This window comes from Drosophila melanogaster, chromosome 3L (genome assembly GCF_000001215.4).
Source record: "Drosophila melanogaster chromosome 3L".
Taxonomy (NCBI): Eukaryota; Metazoa; Arthropoda; class Insecta; order Diptera; family Drosophilidae; genus Drosophila; species Drosophila melanogaster.
The window spans coordinates 6,681,582-6,703,690 of NT_037436.4; the positions used below are offsets into that span (position 1 = coordinate 6,681,582).

Below are 22,109 nucleotides of genomic sequence, written 5' to 3' on the forward strand. Positions count from 1 at the left end.
TTGTGACAAGTTGCCCTTTGTAGCAACTTTCTTTTGACATTGTTTCAAGGTTCCAGGATTCACCAAGACGAGATGAGAACGCCGAGAACTTGCCCAGCATTCTGCATGAAGTGTTTGCTAAAAAGTTACATCCACTGTCCAAGCCAGCGGTTTTTCGCCGCTTAAAGTAGCCCAGCTATTTGATGAAAATGATTGACAGTCGCCTATACACAAAGCAGTTCCGGAATGAGAATGAGCCGTAAGTTTTGGCCAACTACGACGGTCCCCGCCATTTGGTTAGTGAGCTAAGTTAACCGAACAAAGTGCAAAAGTCGTGCCAAAGTTTTGGTTTCGGACTTAGCTGCTGCCGGTAACCAAGCAGAGCTCTATTCACAGTCAAGGAGCAGCCAACTAATTCCCAAAAATGTTTCGCAAAGGTCTTTCATCCAAGTTGATTGACTACGGTAGGGGGAAATGTCCGTACATACCAATGGGGCTCATTGAGACATTGTCAGAATCTCTAGAGTTAAAGTGGTAAGTTCAGGGAATTCGAAAATAGAATAGAAGGCATATTTATGGTGTTGAATAATGTTCATTCAGTGAATTTAGCTCACCAAATCTAAAACCAAAAGTTAAGGAAACTGCAAATACATTTCAATTAACGTTTTCGCCTGAACTATGTATTAATTTGCATTTCTCGTGGGCAAATTAATATTATAACTTTTCAAGGGCCATTTTCCGGCCGAAACATTAATAACTCCTTTTGCACGGACACTTGAACTGCACTCCATTTGGGATTGGCAGTAGGTACCGGCCACTTGAAACTACCGCAAAATGGCCGCCACTCATGTGTAATTGCACACAAAAGCTAATAATAATGTTATACCGATAACGCCAAACGGCCAACTGCAACAAATGCTGGCCAATTGAAATCGCAAAAATCGAGCAGTCATCGCTGCTTTCTCAACCCTCCAACAATGGCCAACATTCCCGGCTATGTAAACCTACATGGCAAGGCAAACGTTTATTTATAAATCATTTTATTGTCGGATTTTATTCGCAGTTGGACGACCGTTGAGCGTTGGAGTTTCTATGCCAATAAGCAGCTTACCGGAAGTTGTAATGCTGTAAATTTAGATTTCCGGCCGCAAGTGCAGCGCCATGGCTTGGCAACATTTGTAGCCCTTGGGCACAACTAAACGAAATAAAAAAATGAAAGAAAACTACAAAAATCGGTGCAAAAAATACGAAAACTTTGTCCACAATTCCACGGAATGCAGGCCACTTCCCCCGTTTAGAGCGATTTTTTGGCTATAAGGTAAGCAAAAAGTTGGTGCCTCTGCGCAAAAACCGCAACTCAAGCGAATCCTATGACCAATTTGCAAGCCAGAAAGATGTAGGGAAGAAAAAGGACAAAAAAAAAAAAGTGTGCACTAATAAATGGAGAAGAATGCCGAGCCGAACACCAACTGGGTAATTGACCAGGAACGGAGCTGATTGTCCAGTCTGGAGTCACTGTCGTCATCCGTCCATTAATCACGTCCTAATGTCGGGCCACACTAATGATCTGTGCTTTACACATGTACCCAGCGGATGGCCTATGGATGAACTGCAACCAGGCAGCCATCTAGCCAGCCAGGATGTGTGCCTCCTTTTGGCCTGGTCAACGTCTGCTGGTCTCAACGTTCCACTTAACAAACGTGTTTCATCTTTCTCTGCCCGTCGTCTCCGGTTGCAGCACTTTCCACTGCCAGTTTTCTGCTGCAACGTTTTTTATCGATAAAGTGCAATCAATTTTTACAAATGGGATTATTTTCTCGACTCCCTATATCCCTCCCTCTCCCTCGTTCTCTCTCTCTCTCTCGCTGTCTCACTTACTCTCCCTCTAGCCATCGACAAACGAATTGTAATTTGTTTTCCCATGCATTTGTTATTGTTCTCCGACTGTGTTTGCCCGGGCTTCCCGTGTCGCTGCAGTCTTAGTGAAGTCGCCGCATTATCTTACGGGTATATCTGATGCTACATATGTACTACCAGTACTACTACTACTACAACTACTACCACTACTGCTATTACTTCCATACTTCCATAGCAGCCGCATTGTCAGTCCGGGAAAATTCAGGTGGAATGCTCCACACGATGGCAATGCAAAGCAGCTTTCGATAGAGATTTATGCTTGTTGGTAGTTTTGCTCATAAAAATGCATTTTTATTGCTCTGGCTGCGCTGCTTTTTGGTTTACCCTTCTTGATTTTACCTCGTTTTTCTATCTTTTTTGGTGGCTTTGAATATTGAGTTAGGTTTTCTGTTGCTGCGCCAAAAGGTATGCAGCATTTTGCCGGCTTTCGCTTTGTCGCCGTCGCCTCGTAAAAACTGTAATCAGGCAAAATAAATAGCGCCATAAAATAAGTTTCTATCTTTTATTGCCGCAGTCGAGTTGGGGCGGCATAGGAATTAAGCAAAAGCCAACGGATCGGAACGACAAATAAAAATAACTTAACTCATACAATTTGTGCCTAATGGCAATGCAATGTTAATGGATTTTTAATACTTCTCCTTCTGGCCCGAGGGGTAATTTTATTTAATTGTTTTCTCCGGATTTCTGCCCATAAATTCCATCCAAGAGGTTATAAAGGTGGACATTAATTCGACGACAAAAGAAATTCACCATTCCTATCGTACTAAAGCTTAGAACGAAGGATCTCATCTCGATGCCTCGACTGCTGAATCAGCGTATGCCATCTAAATAATAGCTAAAAATCAATTGATATATATTTTATCAATGCAGTTGCCGTTGCAGCTAAATTGCATTTATGGCTTTGCGCTTTTATTTAATTTTTCACATGCAATTGGGACTCCCTTAGTCGTTCGTCCCTCGTCCTTTTCCCCTAACTAAATCTTGGCTGCTATGCACTACCTACGCAGCTGAGAAAGACAGAAATCCTTTCAAACATTTTTCTATACAAACCGCCGCGTGCTGCACAAATGAAGCAACATTTTCTCTCAAGAAAATGCGATTTGTGCGCTTTTGAATGCAAGCGACGTACTGTCCACGCCCCCCACTGCCACTTTCCGATTTCCGCCCCCTTTTCCAACAGGGACGCTTATCCTTTGATGATGAAAACTGCGCTGGCAAGCGAAAAACTTTGGGCGCTCAAGACGGTGGCTAATAAAGAGGCGGCTGACACGCCCCCTTTTAAACGTGTGTGCGTGAGGCTCTGCTGACCGGGCACAATTGAAATGTTTTAAATTTCGTTAAGCTATTATAGACTCTACTTCAAACACTTTTAAAGTTGCGAAGCTCACAGCATGAGCATACACCTTTTAAACACCTTTTTTTTGCTTTTTTCCTATATTTATGTATATGGAAACATTTACGGCAAGCTTCCGATATTTACTAATCTTAATAATTTAGCAAATATTTTCCAAATATCTCCTCAGACTTTTCCAATTGTTGTTTACTGAAGTGCTTAGTCTTAGAGCGTAAATTCTACTTTATAATTCAAGCCTTTAAATCACTTATGTATTTGTGGTTATTCTTATCAGCTCAATTCAAGTATGCCCATTTGGCTCTTAATGGTAACAACAAAATAAGTATAGAATTTTACCATTATATTTGTAATATTAAAGGCAGTTTCTTCCAAACTAAAGTAAACGAGAAATCCGTAAGTGTAATATGAGAACGAATTTTGGTTATGTAATTTTTTCCGCATCTGGTTGGCAAAAAGTTTTACAAGATTAATTATGCAGACAGCAGCTCATGGCAGACAATAAACTCAACGCCAGGTTCCCATGTGGATGGCCAATTAAATATGTTAAGTTTTTCGAACATATCAAGGATGGGCCCACAAAAGACGTAGTTCGTGGTTGGTGTTCAAACTGAATTTTGTAAATTATGCAAGCGTTAATTGCAAGCGGCCAGGACAAAAGAAGGGTCCGTCTCATTAACTGCACTAACAGAGGAAAATTAAAGCCTTCTCCGTCCATTGTGAATTTAGGCCCTTTCTCTTCTTTCCCCATCCTGTCATCCTCACCTCACATACAATTAAAAAGTCAACACCTTGAATTGAACTCACACATTTAATGGCTTGAGGCCATGGGTCGGAATGTCCCCACCTTCGAAGAAAACAAAAAAGTCGCACGCTGCGAAAATTTTCACAGTAATTAGCAAAGTTTTGCGCCTAAAAACAAAAGGACATCCGGCTTTTTTATAGGCGCCTGTCAGGCGGCCGGATATAATGAAAAGCTCTAGACCCCAAGTGCGAGTAAATGATAGCCTGAATATAGTGGCACCCATACAAACTGAGCCTGGGCCTAATCCAATTTATTTCAAAGGACTTTGTGGGCTAGATGAGGGGATAAATTTGCATAACTTTGATATGAGCAGCCATGTGTTTTCGGTTGGCGATAATCACATCCACTCCAGACTTGAGCAATATTTTCAAGAGCCACTCAGTCAAACTGATTGCTGCTGAGAAAGAACGAATTTATTGCACACAGGCAAAAAAAAGATTATGATATCTAGTAAATGGTCAATTACTGAGAAAGATATAAATGTCAACAAAATTAAATTTTGAATATAAAATTTTCAATAATAAACTCGCGTTCTAGTTTTTTATTTGGTAGGGTATAAAAGTTACATGCCAAGCTATTTTCTCCAGTGTACCGCTTGAAAGGTATTACTCATTCAGAGAGGCGACACCTCTGGCCATATTTCAATTATATAAGGCTCACTTTCACCGTTTCGCTTGAAAGCGCCAACTTTTGGAATGAATAAATTGCAAAGAATAAAATGCTTGGCTCTTCCCCTCAAATGTATGCAATGAAATTCATTTATTTACGCCCACAAAGCCAAATGAAAAAAACAAAATTTCACAATATAACAAATTAGCATTGAAATGGATGCGAATTTTTCATACCATTGATAGGTTTTTATCGCTTTAACTTGAGTCCATGGGTCACGCGTCAGAGGGCAGAATCTGTAGATGGACTGCCGTGGGTAAGCATCACAAATCAGTGCGAATGTTTATGCATGAAACCAAAAAGGGAGAGAATTTCATAAAAATTAAATTGTGCATTCGTGCAGATTTGTACGCTGAAATTGTGACACAATATGCGAAAGTAATAAATGTTGGTGCAGACAATGAGTGGTCCTGGGTCTCACTGAATGTTGTGCGGCTGCGTTTCCATGGCAAGACAAAAACCAACTCGGGCAAGACAATTTTCACACGTGCAAACTGAAAAAGGCAAGCTCATAAATTGCCACAACCATGCTGATGATAATGATGATAATGATGATGATGATGATGATGGTTAAGGGGTTGACTGGGCGGGATCACAGTTAAATCCTTAAAGGGCCTTAGACCGGGTCTCCCCTTTCAATGTCTGCTCTGCGGATTCTCCCGCTCAAATGCAAATGATCAAAATAATTACATGAAGCGCACTTTTTTTACCGCTCCTGCCGCGCACAAAAGACAAGCGCAGTTGCAACTTCAGAATGATGAAAATGAGTTTTCTTTACAAACAAAATTAAAAGTAAAAGGACGAAGAACGTAGAGCGAAGAAGGAGATGGAGCTTGGTGGTGGGTAAATTGCACACCAAATTCAACGATGTGCAAAGTTATTTTTCACAAGTGCTTTGCAGCCCGCCCATGTCGCCTGCATGTGGATGTGGCCATGTGGTTCTGTGGATTTCCGTTAACTTATGGTTAGCAGGGTCTCTCTGTATGTGCGCTTCCTGGCCTCATCCCCATCCTGCACTTTCCCATTCTCGCCAGAATTTTCCTATTTTTATGCTGTGCAAATGACAGCAATTTTTCATAGGGCAAAGCGCTTGCAAAACTCCCCCTAGATCTCGTGTTTCGCCATCACAAACCCACACCAGCCACGTTGTTTCCGCTGCTGTTGTCTTTTGCGAGGTGCCAAGTGACAATAATTTTGTCTTTCCCTGCCAAGCGAAGAGACAAGCCAGACCCACACACGCTAACCCCCAGTCGGGGCTTTTGTTTCGCTGTCACTGCCTAATTGCCAAGATTTTCTGCTGCTTGGTAGACCGAAAGAAGAACCCCCTCCGCCATCATCCCAAGCGAAGAGCTTTAATTCGGCATTTTAAAAAAACACCCAAAGCGCAGTTGCCTCAGTTTATTACACATATGCGCTGTGGTACAGCAACAAAGTATTTAAATGGAGTGCAGCGTTAAAAAATTTATCTTCAAAACCGCCAAACGAAACTCCTGCAGCTTATTCCACATACGCACTGTTGGCCACAAAAAAAGCTTTGAAGTTAATTGTGGTTCAGCTATCATAAATTTGCATCATTAACATAAAATATAAAAGTCTTAGTTTCTAAACTTTCTGCACATTTAAGCCATTCCTAACCCATGAAAACCATCAATAAGCTACTTATGTTTATGTTTCCCTATTAATTTCTAAAAATAAAGTAGACCGCTGAAGCCCCACTAAATGCAGCAGACATTAAATTAAAGCAACAACTTGTGCGTTATTTTTATTGAATCATCAAAATCAGGCACTGAACAAGTCGAACGCTTAAATTGCTAGCTCGCAACTACTCATAACTGTTTGGCTTGCTGTGAAAATATCAATAAAGAAAACTAATGAAGTGCGCGCTGCCTTAAGTGGCTTATTGTCACTTTGACACCCACACATATGAGCGTAAGGACTCGCTGCATGTGTGTGTGTGTATGTGTGTAATGTCAAAGGGCAGACGCATGGCGAGAGCTCAAGGGGAAGGCAATCGAGTCACGCTGAGCCTGTGAGTGTGTGTGCGTGTCTGCGTCGCGTCGCATCATAAAATCCGCACTTATTACTCCTTTTATGCAACTAAATATGTACACACAAGTAAATAGCCAAGGGGGTGCGAGTGTGTGTGATTGTTCACCAGTGTGTGTGTTTACTTACTTTCGGTTAAGTGGACACTGTCACTGGCTTTCTTGTTGGAGCTAAGTGCACGGCAACAAATTGGGGTCCCTTTGAAAAAGTGCTTTTTATATTTCTTTATAATTTTCTTATTTGCCTATTTCTGCTTCCGAATACTATAGAGCCTTAATGTTATAACATATTGTAAAACAATCATTAAATTATTTCATTTAATGAGTACTTAATTAGTTTAGCTTGTTACGAAAACTACATTATTATAATGGATTATAATTTAACATAAGAATCCTTCGAAAATATTACAATATTTTGCAGTGAGGCTGCCCTTCTGCTCTTAAGTTTTTGGGCTATTAACAGCCAGCCAGCATCCTTCGGGGTCAAGAGTCCGTCATCCTGTGCCGTTTTCTCCGTCTTTCCACACAAGGACTCGTATATTGCCAGACCAAGTGCTGGCAAAATATTTACGCTGCGTCATTGACTGAGTAAATGCAATTCATTGGACTCATAAATTGCAAATCGCGGTTGAAAATAACAAAAATAATTAAACAAAAAGTGGGTTTTAAAGACAATAGCTTTCGATAAAAGATAAGCTTCCACATAAAAGCTCCATAGCAATTCTTATTCAGCTTTTACAAACGGCTAAGTTCCCTTGCAAAGGTCGTTGTCTAAGAAAACTTCAACTTACCCCGCAGAAAAAGCCAAATGTAGATGGCGCTGCATCATAGACGGTGAAAATGGAACTTAGGTAGATTTCTTCATGTGATTATAACGTGGATTATGTGCCAAATTACTTCCTCACTTACCCTCATTATATTTTCCGCATGACATTTCCACTTCCCGTTTAAACCCATAACAAAAACCTCTTCGGCAGTTATTATGCTTAATTTGGAAACATTTAATTACCATTAATTATATTTTTGTATAATTACATTTTCTGTTTTATTGTTACATTTATATGCTCATAGTGCATCATATATTATGCTTAGTAAAATCACGCAAATGTTTCATTAAAAATTGATGCCTTCATTTTTGTAACGTTGTAAAGAGAACGACGTGCTGTTTGGGGAAGTCGTTATTGCTTTTGCTCTATCCATGGCTATTGTTTGCAATTAAATACGGGCAGTTGATGATTTGGTTGGGTGATATTTTTTGCCTTTGTCATCATCCGCGTTGCGATTTAATTAAAATTATAAACTCGCTTAGTTGGCATTAAATAACAAATAAAATAAGTTCTACATGCGATTTATAAAAAAGTTCATTTTTTTGTTTTAATCGTCTCCACTCCTTTGCTTTTCATCCTCCTGGTGTATACACTTAGCAAAAATACGCATTACAAACTATTAGCAGTGTTGCCCTCAAGCGGGCGGGGGGCGGTAGGTGGAGGAGGACGAGGCGTGGTGTACACATTTAAAAACTAAGAATATCATTCGCACTCGATTTGAGAGAGGCGGAGCATTAGTGATCCATGCAAAGAGTAAAACATCCATTAATCTCTGGACTTCCCACATTATCTTAGTATCTAAACTGTCCCTTCTTCCCCCTCTCGTTGTGGTAAACCCTTAAAGGCGAGTAGCTCCCGTTTCCGTTTCCATTTAGTGACGCTCCAGCGCCATTTCCGTTTCCGGTTCCGTTGCCAGCACCGTTTCCGTTTCCGGTATTACCAAAGTTCTGTGATGCGGATCCAGAAATCAACTCCTCAGAGTGCTGTGGCTTGGCGGTGCACCGTGGAGCCAGGATCAGATTATAGATTCCAAAATAGATCAAAGCCACAACGCAGGCCACAATGGCCAGCCATTGGTAGGTGCAGGACCAGAACTCCAGTTTCGGATCCCTCTCATCGCGAGCCAATCCAATCAGAGCACCAAAGCCTTTGCCTGAATGATACATAATATTATTACATATACATATTACATATTATCTTGCCCAACACTTACCTAATCCAAAGAAGGCCAAAACAGCAATGGCCTGTCCAGTTGCAGTCAATTTCCTTGGCATGGCATGACGCATATATAGGATAATAGTAATCCAAATCAGACCAATTACAGCCGGCTCGATGGTCTCCATGATGACAGTTAACCACTTTGTTTGGGCATCACTCAAAGCCGTAAACCTAATGACAAAGATGGCCAAGCCACCGATGAAGATATTCGAGTGCCCACAGTACTCAATAAACTTGTCCACATTGAAGAAAAGGACCAGGATGAGGATCAAGCCAGAATAGCAGACGGCATCGACATCAGTGAAAGTCCACCAAAGGTAGCTATGAATGCTGCTCCAGAAGGTGCCAAAAAGAATGGACACCAGTGTGAGCACCAAAATCTCAGGAGTATAGCGACGGATGGCAGACATAGGAACCACCAGCATTCCGGTCTTTGTGTGCCACCACCACTCCGGCGGGCTCAGTGGCATTTGTGTGGCACACAGCAGCACCACAGCACCCAAAACAAAGCTTACGATAAATATAATAAGAGCAACAAGGGCAGCATCATGGTTGGGTTCGTTCTGGAAGAAGAACAGATCCAGCGGCGAGAAGAGCACTACATAGCCAATGGCGCCCCAAACATACTGGCGGCACACCTCTCCTCTTCCCTCGGAGGTCTCACGAACTGCGATCACGATTGCCGTGTTCAAAAGAGTCAGTGCAGCCATGGGGAAAATGTCTCCAATCAGGCGAATAGTCGTATAGCCCACGAGGGTATCTTGGACACTACCGGTGGTCTAAGGATAAATAAAAATATTATCAAATATGCATACTATTTGAATAAAAGTTACACTCACATTGGTACACTCGCTGTCCGAAAGCACACTCTGTTCATGGTAGGGATTCACCACTTGGCATTCGATCATGGGCTTGCAGTTGCTGTCATTCTGCATGTAGTGCTTGAAGTCCTTCATGTAATTCACCTGCTCCTCGGGAATGTGGCACTGGAAACCCTCTGTAAAAATATACAAATACAAATATACAAAATAAAAACAACAATTACAAAAATATTTTTAAATTATCTACTAACCAAGTGGGTACTGGCACCATCCTTCGTAGTCATCGTAGTGCTCCTCCTGACTGATCGCTGAGCCCATGAGGGCATCCATCACCACACTAGTGGTGTCCTCAGTGTAGGCGTGGCAGTGCTTCACCACATCCTCGCCGTTCTGGTTTCTTTCGGTTAGACAGACATGAGGAGGCTGGACGTACACCTTGGTGGGGGGTTTTTTGACCTGCCTGATGGACCGGTGAAGAGGAACCTCACCACTAATGGCCTCCACACCAGCACTATCTGCCGGATCCGAGCTCTCCACGTCCCTCCTGGTGCGCAAACTTTCGGTTACCGCAGTACTGCCCTCATCTTCGTAATCAAACTCCGAACTCTGCTCGGTTGAAGGAGCCACCGTGGGTACCTCAGCCAACCAAGCCACATAGAGGGGCTCATAGAGCTTGGGATTCTGGCAACTGTAGGTGCAACGCGTCAGGTTGATTTTGCCCTCCTTCTGATCCCACCGACTGCAAGTGGCGTTCGAGCCACAGCGCTCCTGGAACAAGAATCCTCCAGTTTCATCGCAGCCAAAGCTGACCAACGGCTCACGTATCTCTCCCCTTCGGGTAACTTCCGGCACGGCAAACAGAAAGGCATATATGAAGGCCGAGATCAGCAAGAAGACGGCAGTTAGCACTCGCAGAGTCTTTCCAAAAGTATTGGGGTTCTTGGCTGCCAATCGATCTGCCCAGGGACCAGCGATCAAAGGACCCAAAATGGAGACGAATGGCGCCAAAATAGTAATGGTCCGGTATTCCGAGAAGTTTAGACCCAGCAACAGTGGCTTGGTGGCATGCAAAACATGCAAAGCTGTAAGACCTGTAGGATAAAATAAATATTTGTTAGTAATTAAATTCTAAAATTTTAAAAGTGCTGCAGTACTCACCGGTTATTACGAAGAACACAACAAACTTGAGCGAGATCAACGTCTTGTTGACACGCGGCTTTCGCTCCGCAATGAAACCCATTTTCTCGATTTCGGTTACTACAAACTATCTATATAAAATCTCAGTAATAAAGCCACCTTTCGGGGATTTCGTTCTTCCTCGTCGATTTTCTCTTAGTTTCGTTGGTACTCAGTTGCTCATGTTAGGCTCTATGGGTTCTGAAAAAAAGCATAGAAAAAAGAAACCAAGTTACATTTACCGAGACAAAAAGAGAAGACAACAAAATATATAAAGACATTGAAATTTATAGAGCCACCAAAACCACAAAAGTCACACACACGCACAAACCGATGTGTAAACAACAACAGCTGTAACCACAAAAAGAATAAGATATCGGAGGCTGGAAAACTATTAATGCACCCGGTCGAATATAACACATGATGATGCTCTGCCCAATTGTGGGCATATCAAAAAACAATCAAGCAATTTAATGCCATCCATCGATGGTAATCGGTGGGCAAGCACAACATGTTCGAAAAGCTCCCTATTACAAATATAAATATAAATATATACGTGTCACAATTGGGTGTCAAAAATAAACAAGACACAAAGCGGGACAGACAGCGGGACAGTCGGCGGGACAGGCAATAGGCCACATTCATAACATTCATAACGCACATACGCACTGTTGCACAGCAGCAACATAACTAAAATAACGGGGTAATTGAACACATCGACAACAGCAAAACGGTAATGAAATATATATTGTGCCTGCCCTAGACATAAATTTAAATTAACTGTCATTCATTGGCACATAGCTTTAATCATCAGCAAACTGTTTGCTTGAGATTATGATACGTGGAAACAGATGCAGTCAATAAAATAGAACTTTTGGTATATCTTGGATATTACATTTTTAATTTAGATGCTATTAAGCTAAAAAAACAAAGGGGAAGTAGGAATTTTTAAAAAGATGTTGTTTTTTATTACATTTTAAGATCATTTTTTGCCATTTTATTGACCCGTTCTGTATGCTTAATGCATTTATCCACTAGACAGTGCGTTAAACCCCCTTGACAAGTAAATTGCTTGATAAAACCTTAAAACGCATGTGTCGAGCAAGAAGCCCACTCTTTCGCCGTCTGAATTGCAATTTGCAAGATGATACTTAAAGTGAGCTCTGTTCCTCAACATTGACAATGGGACTGTGGAAGAAAAGGAAAAGGAAAGTGCCAGACGGTTATCGTCATAATTTCCCATTGCGCAGCTCCCAGAGCGAGAACTTGGATGGCAAGAAACAAGATTTAAGTAGTTTGTGGCAAAACCGGTTGTTTGGCTTGTCGTCTAGGCAAATTACATCACCCCAAGCAAAATAAGCGAAGCATTTGACTGACTCTGCGTGAGATCTACGCCCCCCAAAAGATACAAATCTACAATTACCCAACCCAAACGGAAGAAGGTCGAGCATATGGGCATATCAATCTACCATCTGCAAAATCTCACAAAAACCACCAGCTAATTGAACAAATCACATAGACTCCAAGGTCTGATTTACATACAGTTTATAAACTTTTAGACTTTTAATACCTCAGCGCCGCTGGGTCAATTAATAATGTAAAATAAACGATAGCCTTGCCAAAGGTCAAGCCGAATGCAAACAAATTGATAAGTAAACACAATGTTTAGACAAACAATGACTCATATAGAAACACTCTGTAATCTTTTAAAAATAGATGAACTCCAATCAGTGCGTTATCAGTTTTTATGACTGCAACAAATCGGTTTTACACCAAATAATATAGTGAGCATTACCAGATTATCTCAGCATCAGCAATGAATTATACCGGAGGTACGAAAAAAGGTCAACTCGCTAAACAAAAGCCGACAAACTAGCAATGCATGACGTAAGCCAAATAGTAACAGAAACAATACGAGAGCAGCAATAAAAACTGTCGTTGGGTTTGAGACCGAAATTCAAATTAGTGAGCCAACGACCAGCAGCAAAAATCAAAATAAAAAAAAAACGAAGCTTCAGTTTCAACTTAATGACAAAACGCCCCACACGCACACACCCAAAATTGAAAGCAGAGAGAAGAAAACCGAAAACCCCCCAAACAAAACCATACGAATCGGGGCTCCACAACCTGGACTACCAGTGATTGCCCCACATGGGCACTACGTATGACATAGTGCGCTTATTTATGACCTTTGGTAAACTTTGCCCGGCGCTAGCCCAGAAATTGGACAAAAAGTGAGCAGAAACCAAAAACAAAATGGCTGGCCGTTTCCAATTGCGTGTTTGGATAGTTCGAGATCGGAGAAAGAGGTGCCAGTCCAAGGAACCGATTCGTTGGGCTCATATACATGGTCATTCGACAATTAACCGGACAGTATATAGCACGGTGCCTATATGTATTACCTTCTGTACAGGCCACAAACATCTGTATACCATTTCTACACATTGTGACTTTTATGTCATATGTAATAAATAAATCATACGTAAGCTTTCATAAATCCATTTTAGTATCTACCGGACTGTACTGCCCTTGACGCCCACACATTTTCACGGAGTGATAATTTCATATCACGTTTCCGAAATTTTTGCATTTTTTTAATATCATATAAAAATAGTGAAAATATCATCTTTATCAGATCATCTTTTAAAGTTTTGAACTAAAAATTGTTTAAAGCTAAAGCTCTTCACGCTTAAGAGGATAATATTTTAAAATGTTTTTAAAACTCCCTAGACTGGTACATCCCATATCTGGTTACCCAATCGCCTGAGCAAATTATCCGAGTTTTCTTTTCGGTTTTCGCCACACGCCCGCTTGCAACTTTTCCGCTTGGGTGGCGCCTCTGCCTTTTTTTTTTTTGTTTTCAGCTGCCAAATGAAAACCAACTGTGAGAACTCTGCGTGCATGTTGATTTTTTGTTACTTTTTGTTGGGACAACTTGATGGCGTCGCCAGTGGGTTCGGTAATTATGTACGAATGTGCGCGTTTGTAGGCCTCCGAAAATAGAAATTTAATTACAAGGTACAACAATCAGCATGACCCTCTAATAATGTCGCTGCTGTTTTATCAGTTGTCAAGTAAATCACTTCGTAAATGTCAATTAGTGATAAGGCCAAAGCCAGCGACCGAAAATCAAAAGACAATGAGGTAATATATTTGCACATGCCTTATGCAAATTGGTTGGTTTGCATTTGTTTATTTGTTTGTATTTTTCGCATTGTTTGCCCAACGATTTTTAACACCTCAACGGACAGCTGGAAACTTAAGTTTTTGACGCTGTCTAATATTTTTTCTTGAGCGCAATATTTGGCCACAAAGTTGCGCCTATCCATTGCATATCTCAGCAGACATTGTGGGTCAATTGGTTTTTATATAGATTTTGTCATTTTTTTTCTTTCTTTTTTTTTTGATTTTATACGCCTGTGTTCAGACAGCGCGCCGCCCGCTTAATTATGCGTAACACGACTACAGAAAATGGAAAAACTAGAAAAGCCGCAACAAAGGCCGCTTGCATTTAGTTAAATTTATGAATGGATGCATGGGGGGACTTTGCCGGCTTTAATTAACATTTAAAATGCATAAATTGTGCGACCATTCGAACTGTGTCAACAATTTGGCTCCGAACATGGGCGGCGATAGCTAACGTGTGGGTTGACAACGATTGCCACGGCAAGTGCAGCGTCATTGAAGGTCTAGACGCTCGAAAAGCTCCAAATGAAAGTAAGTAAAATTTATTGGCCATCTTTCATAGCCTTTCCCTGGCACTATGCCAGATTATTGGGCCAGTCAATGCACTTCGAATCGCCAGTAAACGCTACATTAACGTTTCCCAAGTTTTCATTTCAGTTTCAATCGAGCGTTCGTTACATTTGTGTATCATATCGAATGGTAGACTTGCGCATTTCCACACACACTTGCCTTTTGACATTTAGCCAGCATAAATTTCCCAATACGCAAATCAGTTTCGGTAGCCAGTTTAAGTCGCCACTCACACATATTTATCGATTTTCAACGCTATTTTGATTTGGCATTTTTCTTCGATTTCCTCGTTTTATTGTGCATTTAATTGGGTCTCTTCCATTTGTTTACATTGCAGTCACGTAGCGAGGTTCTGGTTTATTTTCAGAATTACTATTGCATCGGAACGACCTACACTCGTAGACCCACACATTCGAAAATCCATAGTTGAATGAACGTACATCTAATCAATTGGGCAATTTATAGAGTATGGAGTACAGTGTGACTTATTGATGAATGCATCGGAGGGGAAGTTTCTGAGGTGAAGCTATACATCACACCACACACGCCTGCGGGACAAACCTTGGTCATAGTTTATAAGGCACACTTCCGTTAGGGCTTTCGCCTAATGATATTGTGCAATAATTCATTGTTTTCGTGTGAGGTCTTTGTGAATGCGAGATTTGCATTGGCATTGCCATTCCCATTGAGCCGTGCTTTATGATTATGGAAATGTCGTAAAGACATTTTCCTGACTCACAATCGTGTGTTAACAACTTGCCTGGAATGCTGCCAGCTCACATGGACTTTAACTTTTACACGACGCTACCAAAGATATAATTAATATGGAAAGTTATTCTTGAAATCTATTCAAAGTAATAAATGTTATTTGTAAGACTAAACTATTAAATAGCGCTTGCAGTCCAGTGTTAAGGTGCATTTCAATGCATAGATACATCAAACCTATTTATAGTCATTCCGCCCACTTGTCTTTGAGAAAATTACAATCTACTTAGCATCTCTCAACCGCCTGAAATGCACTTAAAAACGCATTTCCATTAACAGAATAACAAGGCTTCCCTGAGGAGCCATTCGGCTATTCGGTCACGCCCCCAACAGGGTGTTACACGCAATCTAAACTATACAATCCCAATCCCGATCCCTTTCCCTTGGTGCACCTCATATATATACATGGTGTATATGCTGGCTCGTGCTCGCCGTCGTCTAATTAATTAAGCTACGGAAATTGGGTCAAAACACAGGCAAGTGCATTGGGGGGGAAAGAATGGGTGGGCATAGTGACCCGACCCTCCAAGATCTTCATGTTTTCCGGAAAATTCGTAAAATTTCCTAGAGGCCAAACAAGAATTTATGCGCAAATGTAAAGCCAGTGGAGCCCATGATTGAGCAATTTATAGAGCAGCCACACGCAAGTCACATTTCCCCGGGGCCAACGGGGGAAAAACTAGACAAGTTCCAAAATTCTGGCGAGGGAGCGGAGGTTAAGCTATGCAGATGAACAAATCCAGTGGAGAAATAATTTCCACATAGTTTATGGCGAAAATTCTCTCAATTAGTGCGAGACACAAAAATAGAAAATCTTTCTTTGCTCGGCGGCCTAAGAAAAAAAAAACGAATTTCATAAATATTTCAGCCTAGCATGAATTTATTGTTGTTTATATTTGTATTTAGCATCTAGTTTCAATATGGACCACAAACCTCAATTTTATGGCAAAAATATGCAATCACACGAGATTGCCGAAACAAAACTTAATTCTGATAAAAATTTCATCGATATCAAATATCTTGTATTGTTTTTCGAAAATTTGAAATTTGTAGTTATTATACGCAAGATATAAATACAAACATCAAAGTCTCCCTCTTCCAGACATTTTTATTGTTCTTTTTTTGGACCACACAATGTGGGGAATCCAAGGCATATGTACTTTTTCAGGTAAACCAATTGGAAAATCAATTTCTTGTTTAGATTTTGTGGTGATCGCTGGGGGCCAGCCAGCACTTGAATGCAAATGGGCCGGCCGGCAGCAGCTTGCAACTTGTTGCCTCCTCATGCATTTTTGTTTACATCACTTGTTTCTTGACTGATTTCCCAGTCAGCTGTCGGCCAAACTGGTCAGCAGAGGTGGGTGTTTGGATGGATTGCAAAAAAAAAGAATTGCTCATTTAATTCTGCTCCAAGTTGCGCTGAAGCAAGACCCATTAAACTGTCAAAAAACTTTTGTCAGCTTCAATTTGTAGGTGTCGTGACCCCAGAGACAACGAAATAAAATGATCTCGCGTCTACGTTTCTCTAGAGATATTTGGAGCAATGCCTCGGTGACATCATCTGCTCGTTTTGACGCAATATTTTTCGGTGCGATCTATATTTAAAAAACTTTTTAGCACTCGGTGAATGAGGAAGGGAGAGGGGACACCATCGGAGGTTATACTGTATTAATTTACTTATCAAAAAGAACGTGCGAGCCTAGTGCTTTCCAAGCTATAACAAAAGAAAAATATTTTATTTTTCTACAGTGGACCGACCGCAAAAAAAAACCGAGTGACAAATTATTGTATGCCTGATTAAACATTTACTAATTTTAAAATCAATTTTTCACTTAACAAAACCGATTGACACCATAAAAAATGAGATCATACCCAAAAGTTTTGATAAGTTTACTTAGGGGCCTCAGATTCAGTTTTCTAAATCAATTTTCCACCGTTAGGCAAATTATGATATCATGCCCCATAGATTGCTGACTCAATGTATGAGATATTTGCATTTAACCTTGTATTTTCCTATGCATTTGGAACGCGCCAGTGCAGCGTGAAAATATTTCTGCCTGCCCCGCGTTTCCCACTTTCGAACCTTTTTGAAATAGTTTTGCAAGTTTTTTTTTTCGATTGCGACATGGAATTTGAGCTTAATTGAATTGTAATTGCAGTAGCTTCAATTTGGCTATCAATTAATTATTTAGTGTGCCAATTGCCGTTATTCGAAAAGAGAATTAAAGTGACGGCGCCGACAATTGAGACATCAGTTGCGCAGACGCAATGTGGGGCCTCCAAAAACGTATGTTAACCTGCGAGTTGACCATTTTTGGAGCTGGGAACCAAAGTCAGGGGTGCCCAGTGGCGCTGACGCGACCCGGAGTCGTGTCGAGGATCTTTGTCCAACCAAGTCACGCATTGTAGACATTTCCTCAAAACTTGATTTCCAATTCAATGGCAGCAAATGCAATTCTGGAAACCGGCCCCCAAGAGCGCCAGCACGAGGTCCACAAAAGGAGATACATAGATACATTTGTAGCTACAAGTTGGCTTTGACGTTGGCCTGTCATTCAAGCGGCAGATACTTGGATACTCTGATAGTCGTAAACAGGAAAACATTTCCTCGAATGCAGCATTAACTTGAACATGTTCTCGATTGGTTCACAACATTTCCTTTGTCTCTCCCTCGACAGCTGAACACCAAAATAAAAAAATACAAAAGACTTAGCAAATCCCTTTTTATGTAGCGTGGGCAGTTTTCGAGTTGCTTGACAATGGCGCCGTCTGACATTGAAATTCGCTGGCAATTTAACTGCCTTACTTAGTAGAGTAATGTTTGCTGGGGCCAAACTCTCTGTCCTGGTCGCCAAAAATCAAAACAGAACCAACAAAAGTTTGCCCTAGTTTCGTTGGTCCGCCAAAATAGTGGTGCGTCATAAATGAAAACAAACAGAAGCGAGCAGCAGCTACTGTAAATGCTTGGGGGTCCATGACAGTTGCCGAAATAGCCCGAAAGTATCTTGCTCTCTGCGAATGTGTAAATATATATATACATATATATATATATATCTTTAGGTATATATCTTTGAGACAGCCTGAAGGAGGCGTCGACGCCTCTGAGTCATCCGCAACTTGCAAAAGCTGTGACACACATAAAGAAAAATGTTTGGGCACTATATAGATTTACAAGAAAAACTACCATAAATACAGTGAAAGCTAGATGGACGAACAATCAAGAAAAGTTCTACAAATATAGCCTATATGAACTATATATATGCACTTTCAAGGCCAGTAAAGAAATTTTAAATATTTATTTGCTCCAGTTCTGTGACATAAGGCCCAGTAAATAAACCAACTTCTCCCAAACAAACAATTAATGATCCAAAGCAAACACAATCGAAATTTAAATGTTTACTTCCTTTTCTTCCCCTCTTTTATTTTCATTATTTTTTATTTATGCTTTCGAGATTATTTTGGTCGCCATGGGATCGTTTATTTGCGCTCATGTCTTTTATATAGAAAAACATAACCCACTGAAAGTATCCGCACCAGATGTGCGAATGGACGAACTCAAAATGTCGACAGTATATCCCACAACATATACACACATGTGTAATTTCAAATTCTGGAAAAATCAGCACAGAATGAGTTTAGCTAACATAATTTCGATACGAGAGCAAATTAACCGACTGACCAGCAGAGAGATCTTTGAAAAAGATCATGATGAGGTTATCGCTGATGACGGCAAAATGATGTCATATGCGGCGGACACACTCGAATGCCTTATATCTAAAGCTTGTTTTGGGTTTTGTGTTTCAAATTAAACCCATACCAATAAATGTAGGTACCGCCTATATATATATACATATACATATTTAGTTTATATGCCTTTATTCTTTTATAGTATTGGTTTATAGCCCCATTGTTTGCCATTAGAATGTCTTGTCTGCCGGTTTTAAGCCCCGAAGTTGTTTGTCGAGTTTTTTTTTGTCTGCAAAGATCGACGCGTTTCTTTCTGCGAAATTCAAGTTCAAGCCAAAAGCGATGCGGGTGTATTTTTTCGTTATTTCTTTTGTACATATCGAAAACAGCAGTAGCTCACACACGCAAAAGAGAGTCAAAACAAAAAAATTTTAGCAAGGTGGAGATATCTTGAAGTTTCTACGATTTCTTAGGGTGGTTGTCTAACCTATTCTAAGGGTGGTTCCCGGCACTTTCTACCTTTTCGGGGTGGTTTCCTGCCTCTTCTAACGACGCTTCTTGACCCCCTTTTTGGCGTAGATTTCATTTTTGGCTTGATTGACGGCAACGCCTGGCGTGTTTTAATGCTTATTTCCTTCTTTTATTGCAAGGGGTGGTTGTTATTATTTGCGTTTTGCCTACCGGCATTTGTTCCACCCCATCGGTATTTTTTAACAAATCCCACACGCATAACTTTGTTACTTTAGGGTTACTTGGGGTGATGATAAATTGCTCAATTTATTGATAGATCATGATATATTTCTAAGGATCTGGGTCAAAGATGTAGAGAAAATTGTCATACATAAAAAATCATTGCCCTCATATTTTGTTTTTTATCATTTTGAAATTTGATATGTGACCTTCATAATGCGCAATCGTAAATTTGTGTACTGTATTTTTGTAGTACTCAAAATAGAATAAATGATATAACATTTATTAACCAAACGACACGAGTTAATTAAATTAGAGACTAAATTAAGTAATTGCTTTTTTTTAAGACCATTCAGGGAAATACCTTTCCACTGTTTTGGTCGCTGAACTCATAAACCTATTTAGCAACTATTAGGTCATTCGCTTGAAAAGGAAAACCCGAAAGGGGCCCGTCTGCCACTGGAAACTTCATAAATGGGCTGAAGAAAAAAAGTGCAATTGCGACTCGCTAAAAAGCAAACGCAACAGATGCAACACTGTAAGTGGAAACGATGCCGACGTCATGGGTGGAAAATAAAAATGTCAATAAAAATTACGGCAAATTGCTAGGAGCCCCGCACCCATCCACCCCGCAATCCACTGTCATTAGGGGGCGGCAAGTGGTCACACGCAGAGTCCTTTGTGGGCGCTTTTATTGTAGTTACCAAGGTTACAACTCCATCCCATTCTATTCCTAGGGTCCTGGCGTCAATTGAGCGCCTGACTGATTAAATTACCCGAGTGCACACTATGGGCAACGAACAAAAGGACAATGGAGTAGGGGTTTGCATAGTGCATTAAGCAATTGTCCTTTTTATATGTGCCATATATATGTATATGCCATGGCGATGTCGCCAGGCTGTCTCCGCGTCACTGAGTCGCCGCGAAAATTGCATTTTTCAGTGCGTGAACGAATAAAAGTTTGTCCCTACAATTTCATTGATTTTCTCTTCTGCGAGCTGATGATTTCATTCGCAGACCCTAAACCAAACGGGAATCACGAGAATCCTTCGAGGCAAATGCAACACGTGACCGAGGGCAAACGAAGTCCTTGCTGGCAACGAAGTCGTCCTCCATTTGTGGTTAGTAAGTCACATCATTTTCGCTTTTAATTTCGTCTTTTGGCTGCCAACGGTGACCGCAGAAGCCGCCAAGCCAGATGACATCACAATTTTGTGAGTGGGTTTGATTGTGTGTCAGTGTGTTTTGTGTGCGAAATGATTGATGACTAAGCTTTAAAGAAGGTTTTACGAAGGATATGCCTAGGGATAATTATAAACATGTTATCCAAAACATGGTTTATAAGTAAAGTCTTTAAGGTCTTAAAAAAATGTATAAAAGTACATTTTACTACAAAAAATGTGAAATCTCAAAACGAAATAAAAAAATATTTATAAATTTTAATATGTTAAAAAAAGTATAAAACTTCCTGTAACGTTTTCCGTCCAAAATCCCCTTTTCCAATTTAAGTAAATAATTTACATGCAAATTCACTTTTATTTGTTAGTATATGAATATATAATAATTCGTATTTGCCTGTCTGCCATAAACGTTAGCCGAAAATCGCTCATTAATGTTTCCGTTCTTCTGGCAATTGCTTAGGCTAATTATTCAGTCAATGGCCAATTCGTAGCTTCTTGTTTGTTATGGGTACATTATTTGCTATTTATGTATTCTCCATTAACCAAAAGCACACACTGTCAATCGCACAAGTAGAGTAACACCACGAGCACTTGTCGTCAGGGAATATACGAAATCGTATTTGATTGTATTTTTATTTCGCTTTCTTTCTTCTTATTTTCAAATTAAATGAAAATATTTCAAATTCAACACTGGCTGGCACAAGAATAACAGGCGACACTGCCAAGCTAAACGCGCAGCGATTTCTAAAAACGAGTCGAGACTACGAAAATAAGTTTTTCGAATAAGCCAAAGAAGCAGAAGGAAACACACTATTATGTTATGTATAAGTAGCTAATAAATGAAAACACACCGAAAAGTGCGCGTCGCGCGGATGCCTCGAATAAAAACTACTTTGTTTTTATTCGATATGTATTTTTTTTATTTTGGCGGCAGCTGCCAGAAGTCAAAGAAGCTCCCGGCGTGGGTGAGTTTCGAGGCACGGTTTCGATATATTTTCCCAACTGGTAATCCGCGTGCGCGTCCAAACGCCTCGCCGTTCGAAAGAAAACTAAACGGGCAACAGCGGCAAAAAACCGGAAAGCATTCACAGCCAGCTGTTTCGGCTACCCTTCCCAATTTCCCAATGTGCTGGGACGCGACTGTGGCTTAAGAGTCGCTGAAAAAATAGTGTTGCATACTTTTTAGCGGTCGGCGCCAATGATTACCCCTATATTTGTGTTA

The 22,109-nt window shown here is 40.6% G+C and overlaps 1 protein-coding gene across 4 annotated transcripts; it reads right to left on the reverse strand.

Moving 5' to 3' along the window:
• Positions 1–7,745: 7,745 nt before the first annotated feature.
• On the reverse strand, positions 7,746–21,940 carry SP1173. Of its 4 annotated transcripts, NM_168177.3 has the most exons (7): positions 21,739–21,940; positions 21,282–21,648; positions 10,791–11,009; positions 9,884–10,723; positions 9,651–9,808; positions 8,807–9,590; positions 7,746–8,746 (listed from the first exon to the last, which is right to left on the reverse strand). In NM_168177.3, exons 3-7 carry the CDS (start codon positions 10,870–10,872, stop codon positions 8,385–8,387), a joined length of 2,226 nt encoding a protein of 741 aa, NP_729184.1. In that variant the 5' UTR covers positions 10,873–11,009; positions 21,282–21,648; positions 21,739–21,940; the 3' UTR covers positions 7,746–8,384. The 4 variants fall into 4 exon arrangements, with proteins under 4 accessions (NP_729184.1, NP_729185.1, NP_648053.1 ...); NM_168178.2 differs by having other exon boundaries at positions 21,282–21,940; NM_168176.2 differs by lacking the exon at positions 21,282–21,648 and having other exon boundaries at positions 8,118–8,746.
• Positions 21,941–22,109: the final 169 nt, after the last annotated feature.

Excerpts from the sequence above, each read along its gene's own strand:
- SP1173 (NM_168177.3), bottom strand. The coding sequence starts at position 10,872 with ATGGGTTTCATTGCGGAGCGAAAGCCGCGTGTCAACAAGACGTTGATC. Across the intron at positions 10,724-10,790 it reads TGTGTTCTTCGTAATAACCG|GTCTTACAGCTTTGCATGTT; the intron begins GTGAGTACTGCA and ends TTTATCCTACAG. Across the intron at positions 8,747-8,806 it reads TTTGGCCTTCTTTGGATTAG|GCAAAGGCTTTGGTGCTCTG; the intron begins GTAAGTGTTGGG and ends TGTATCATTCAG.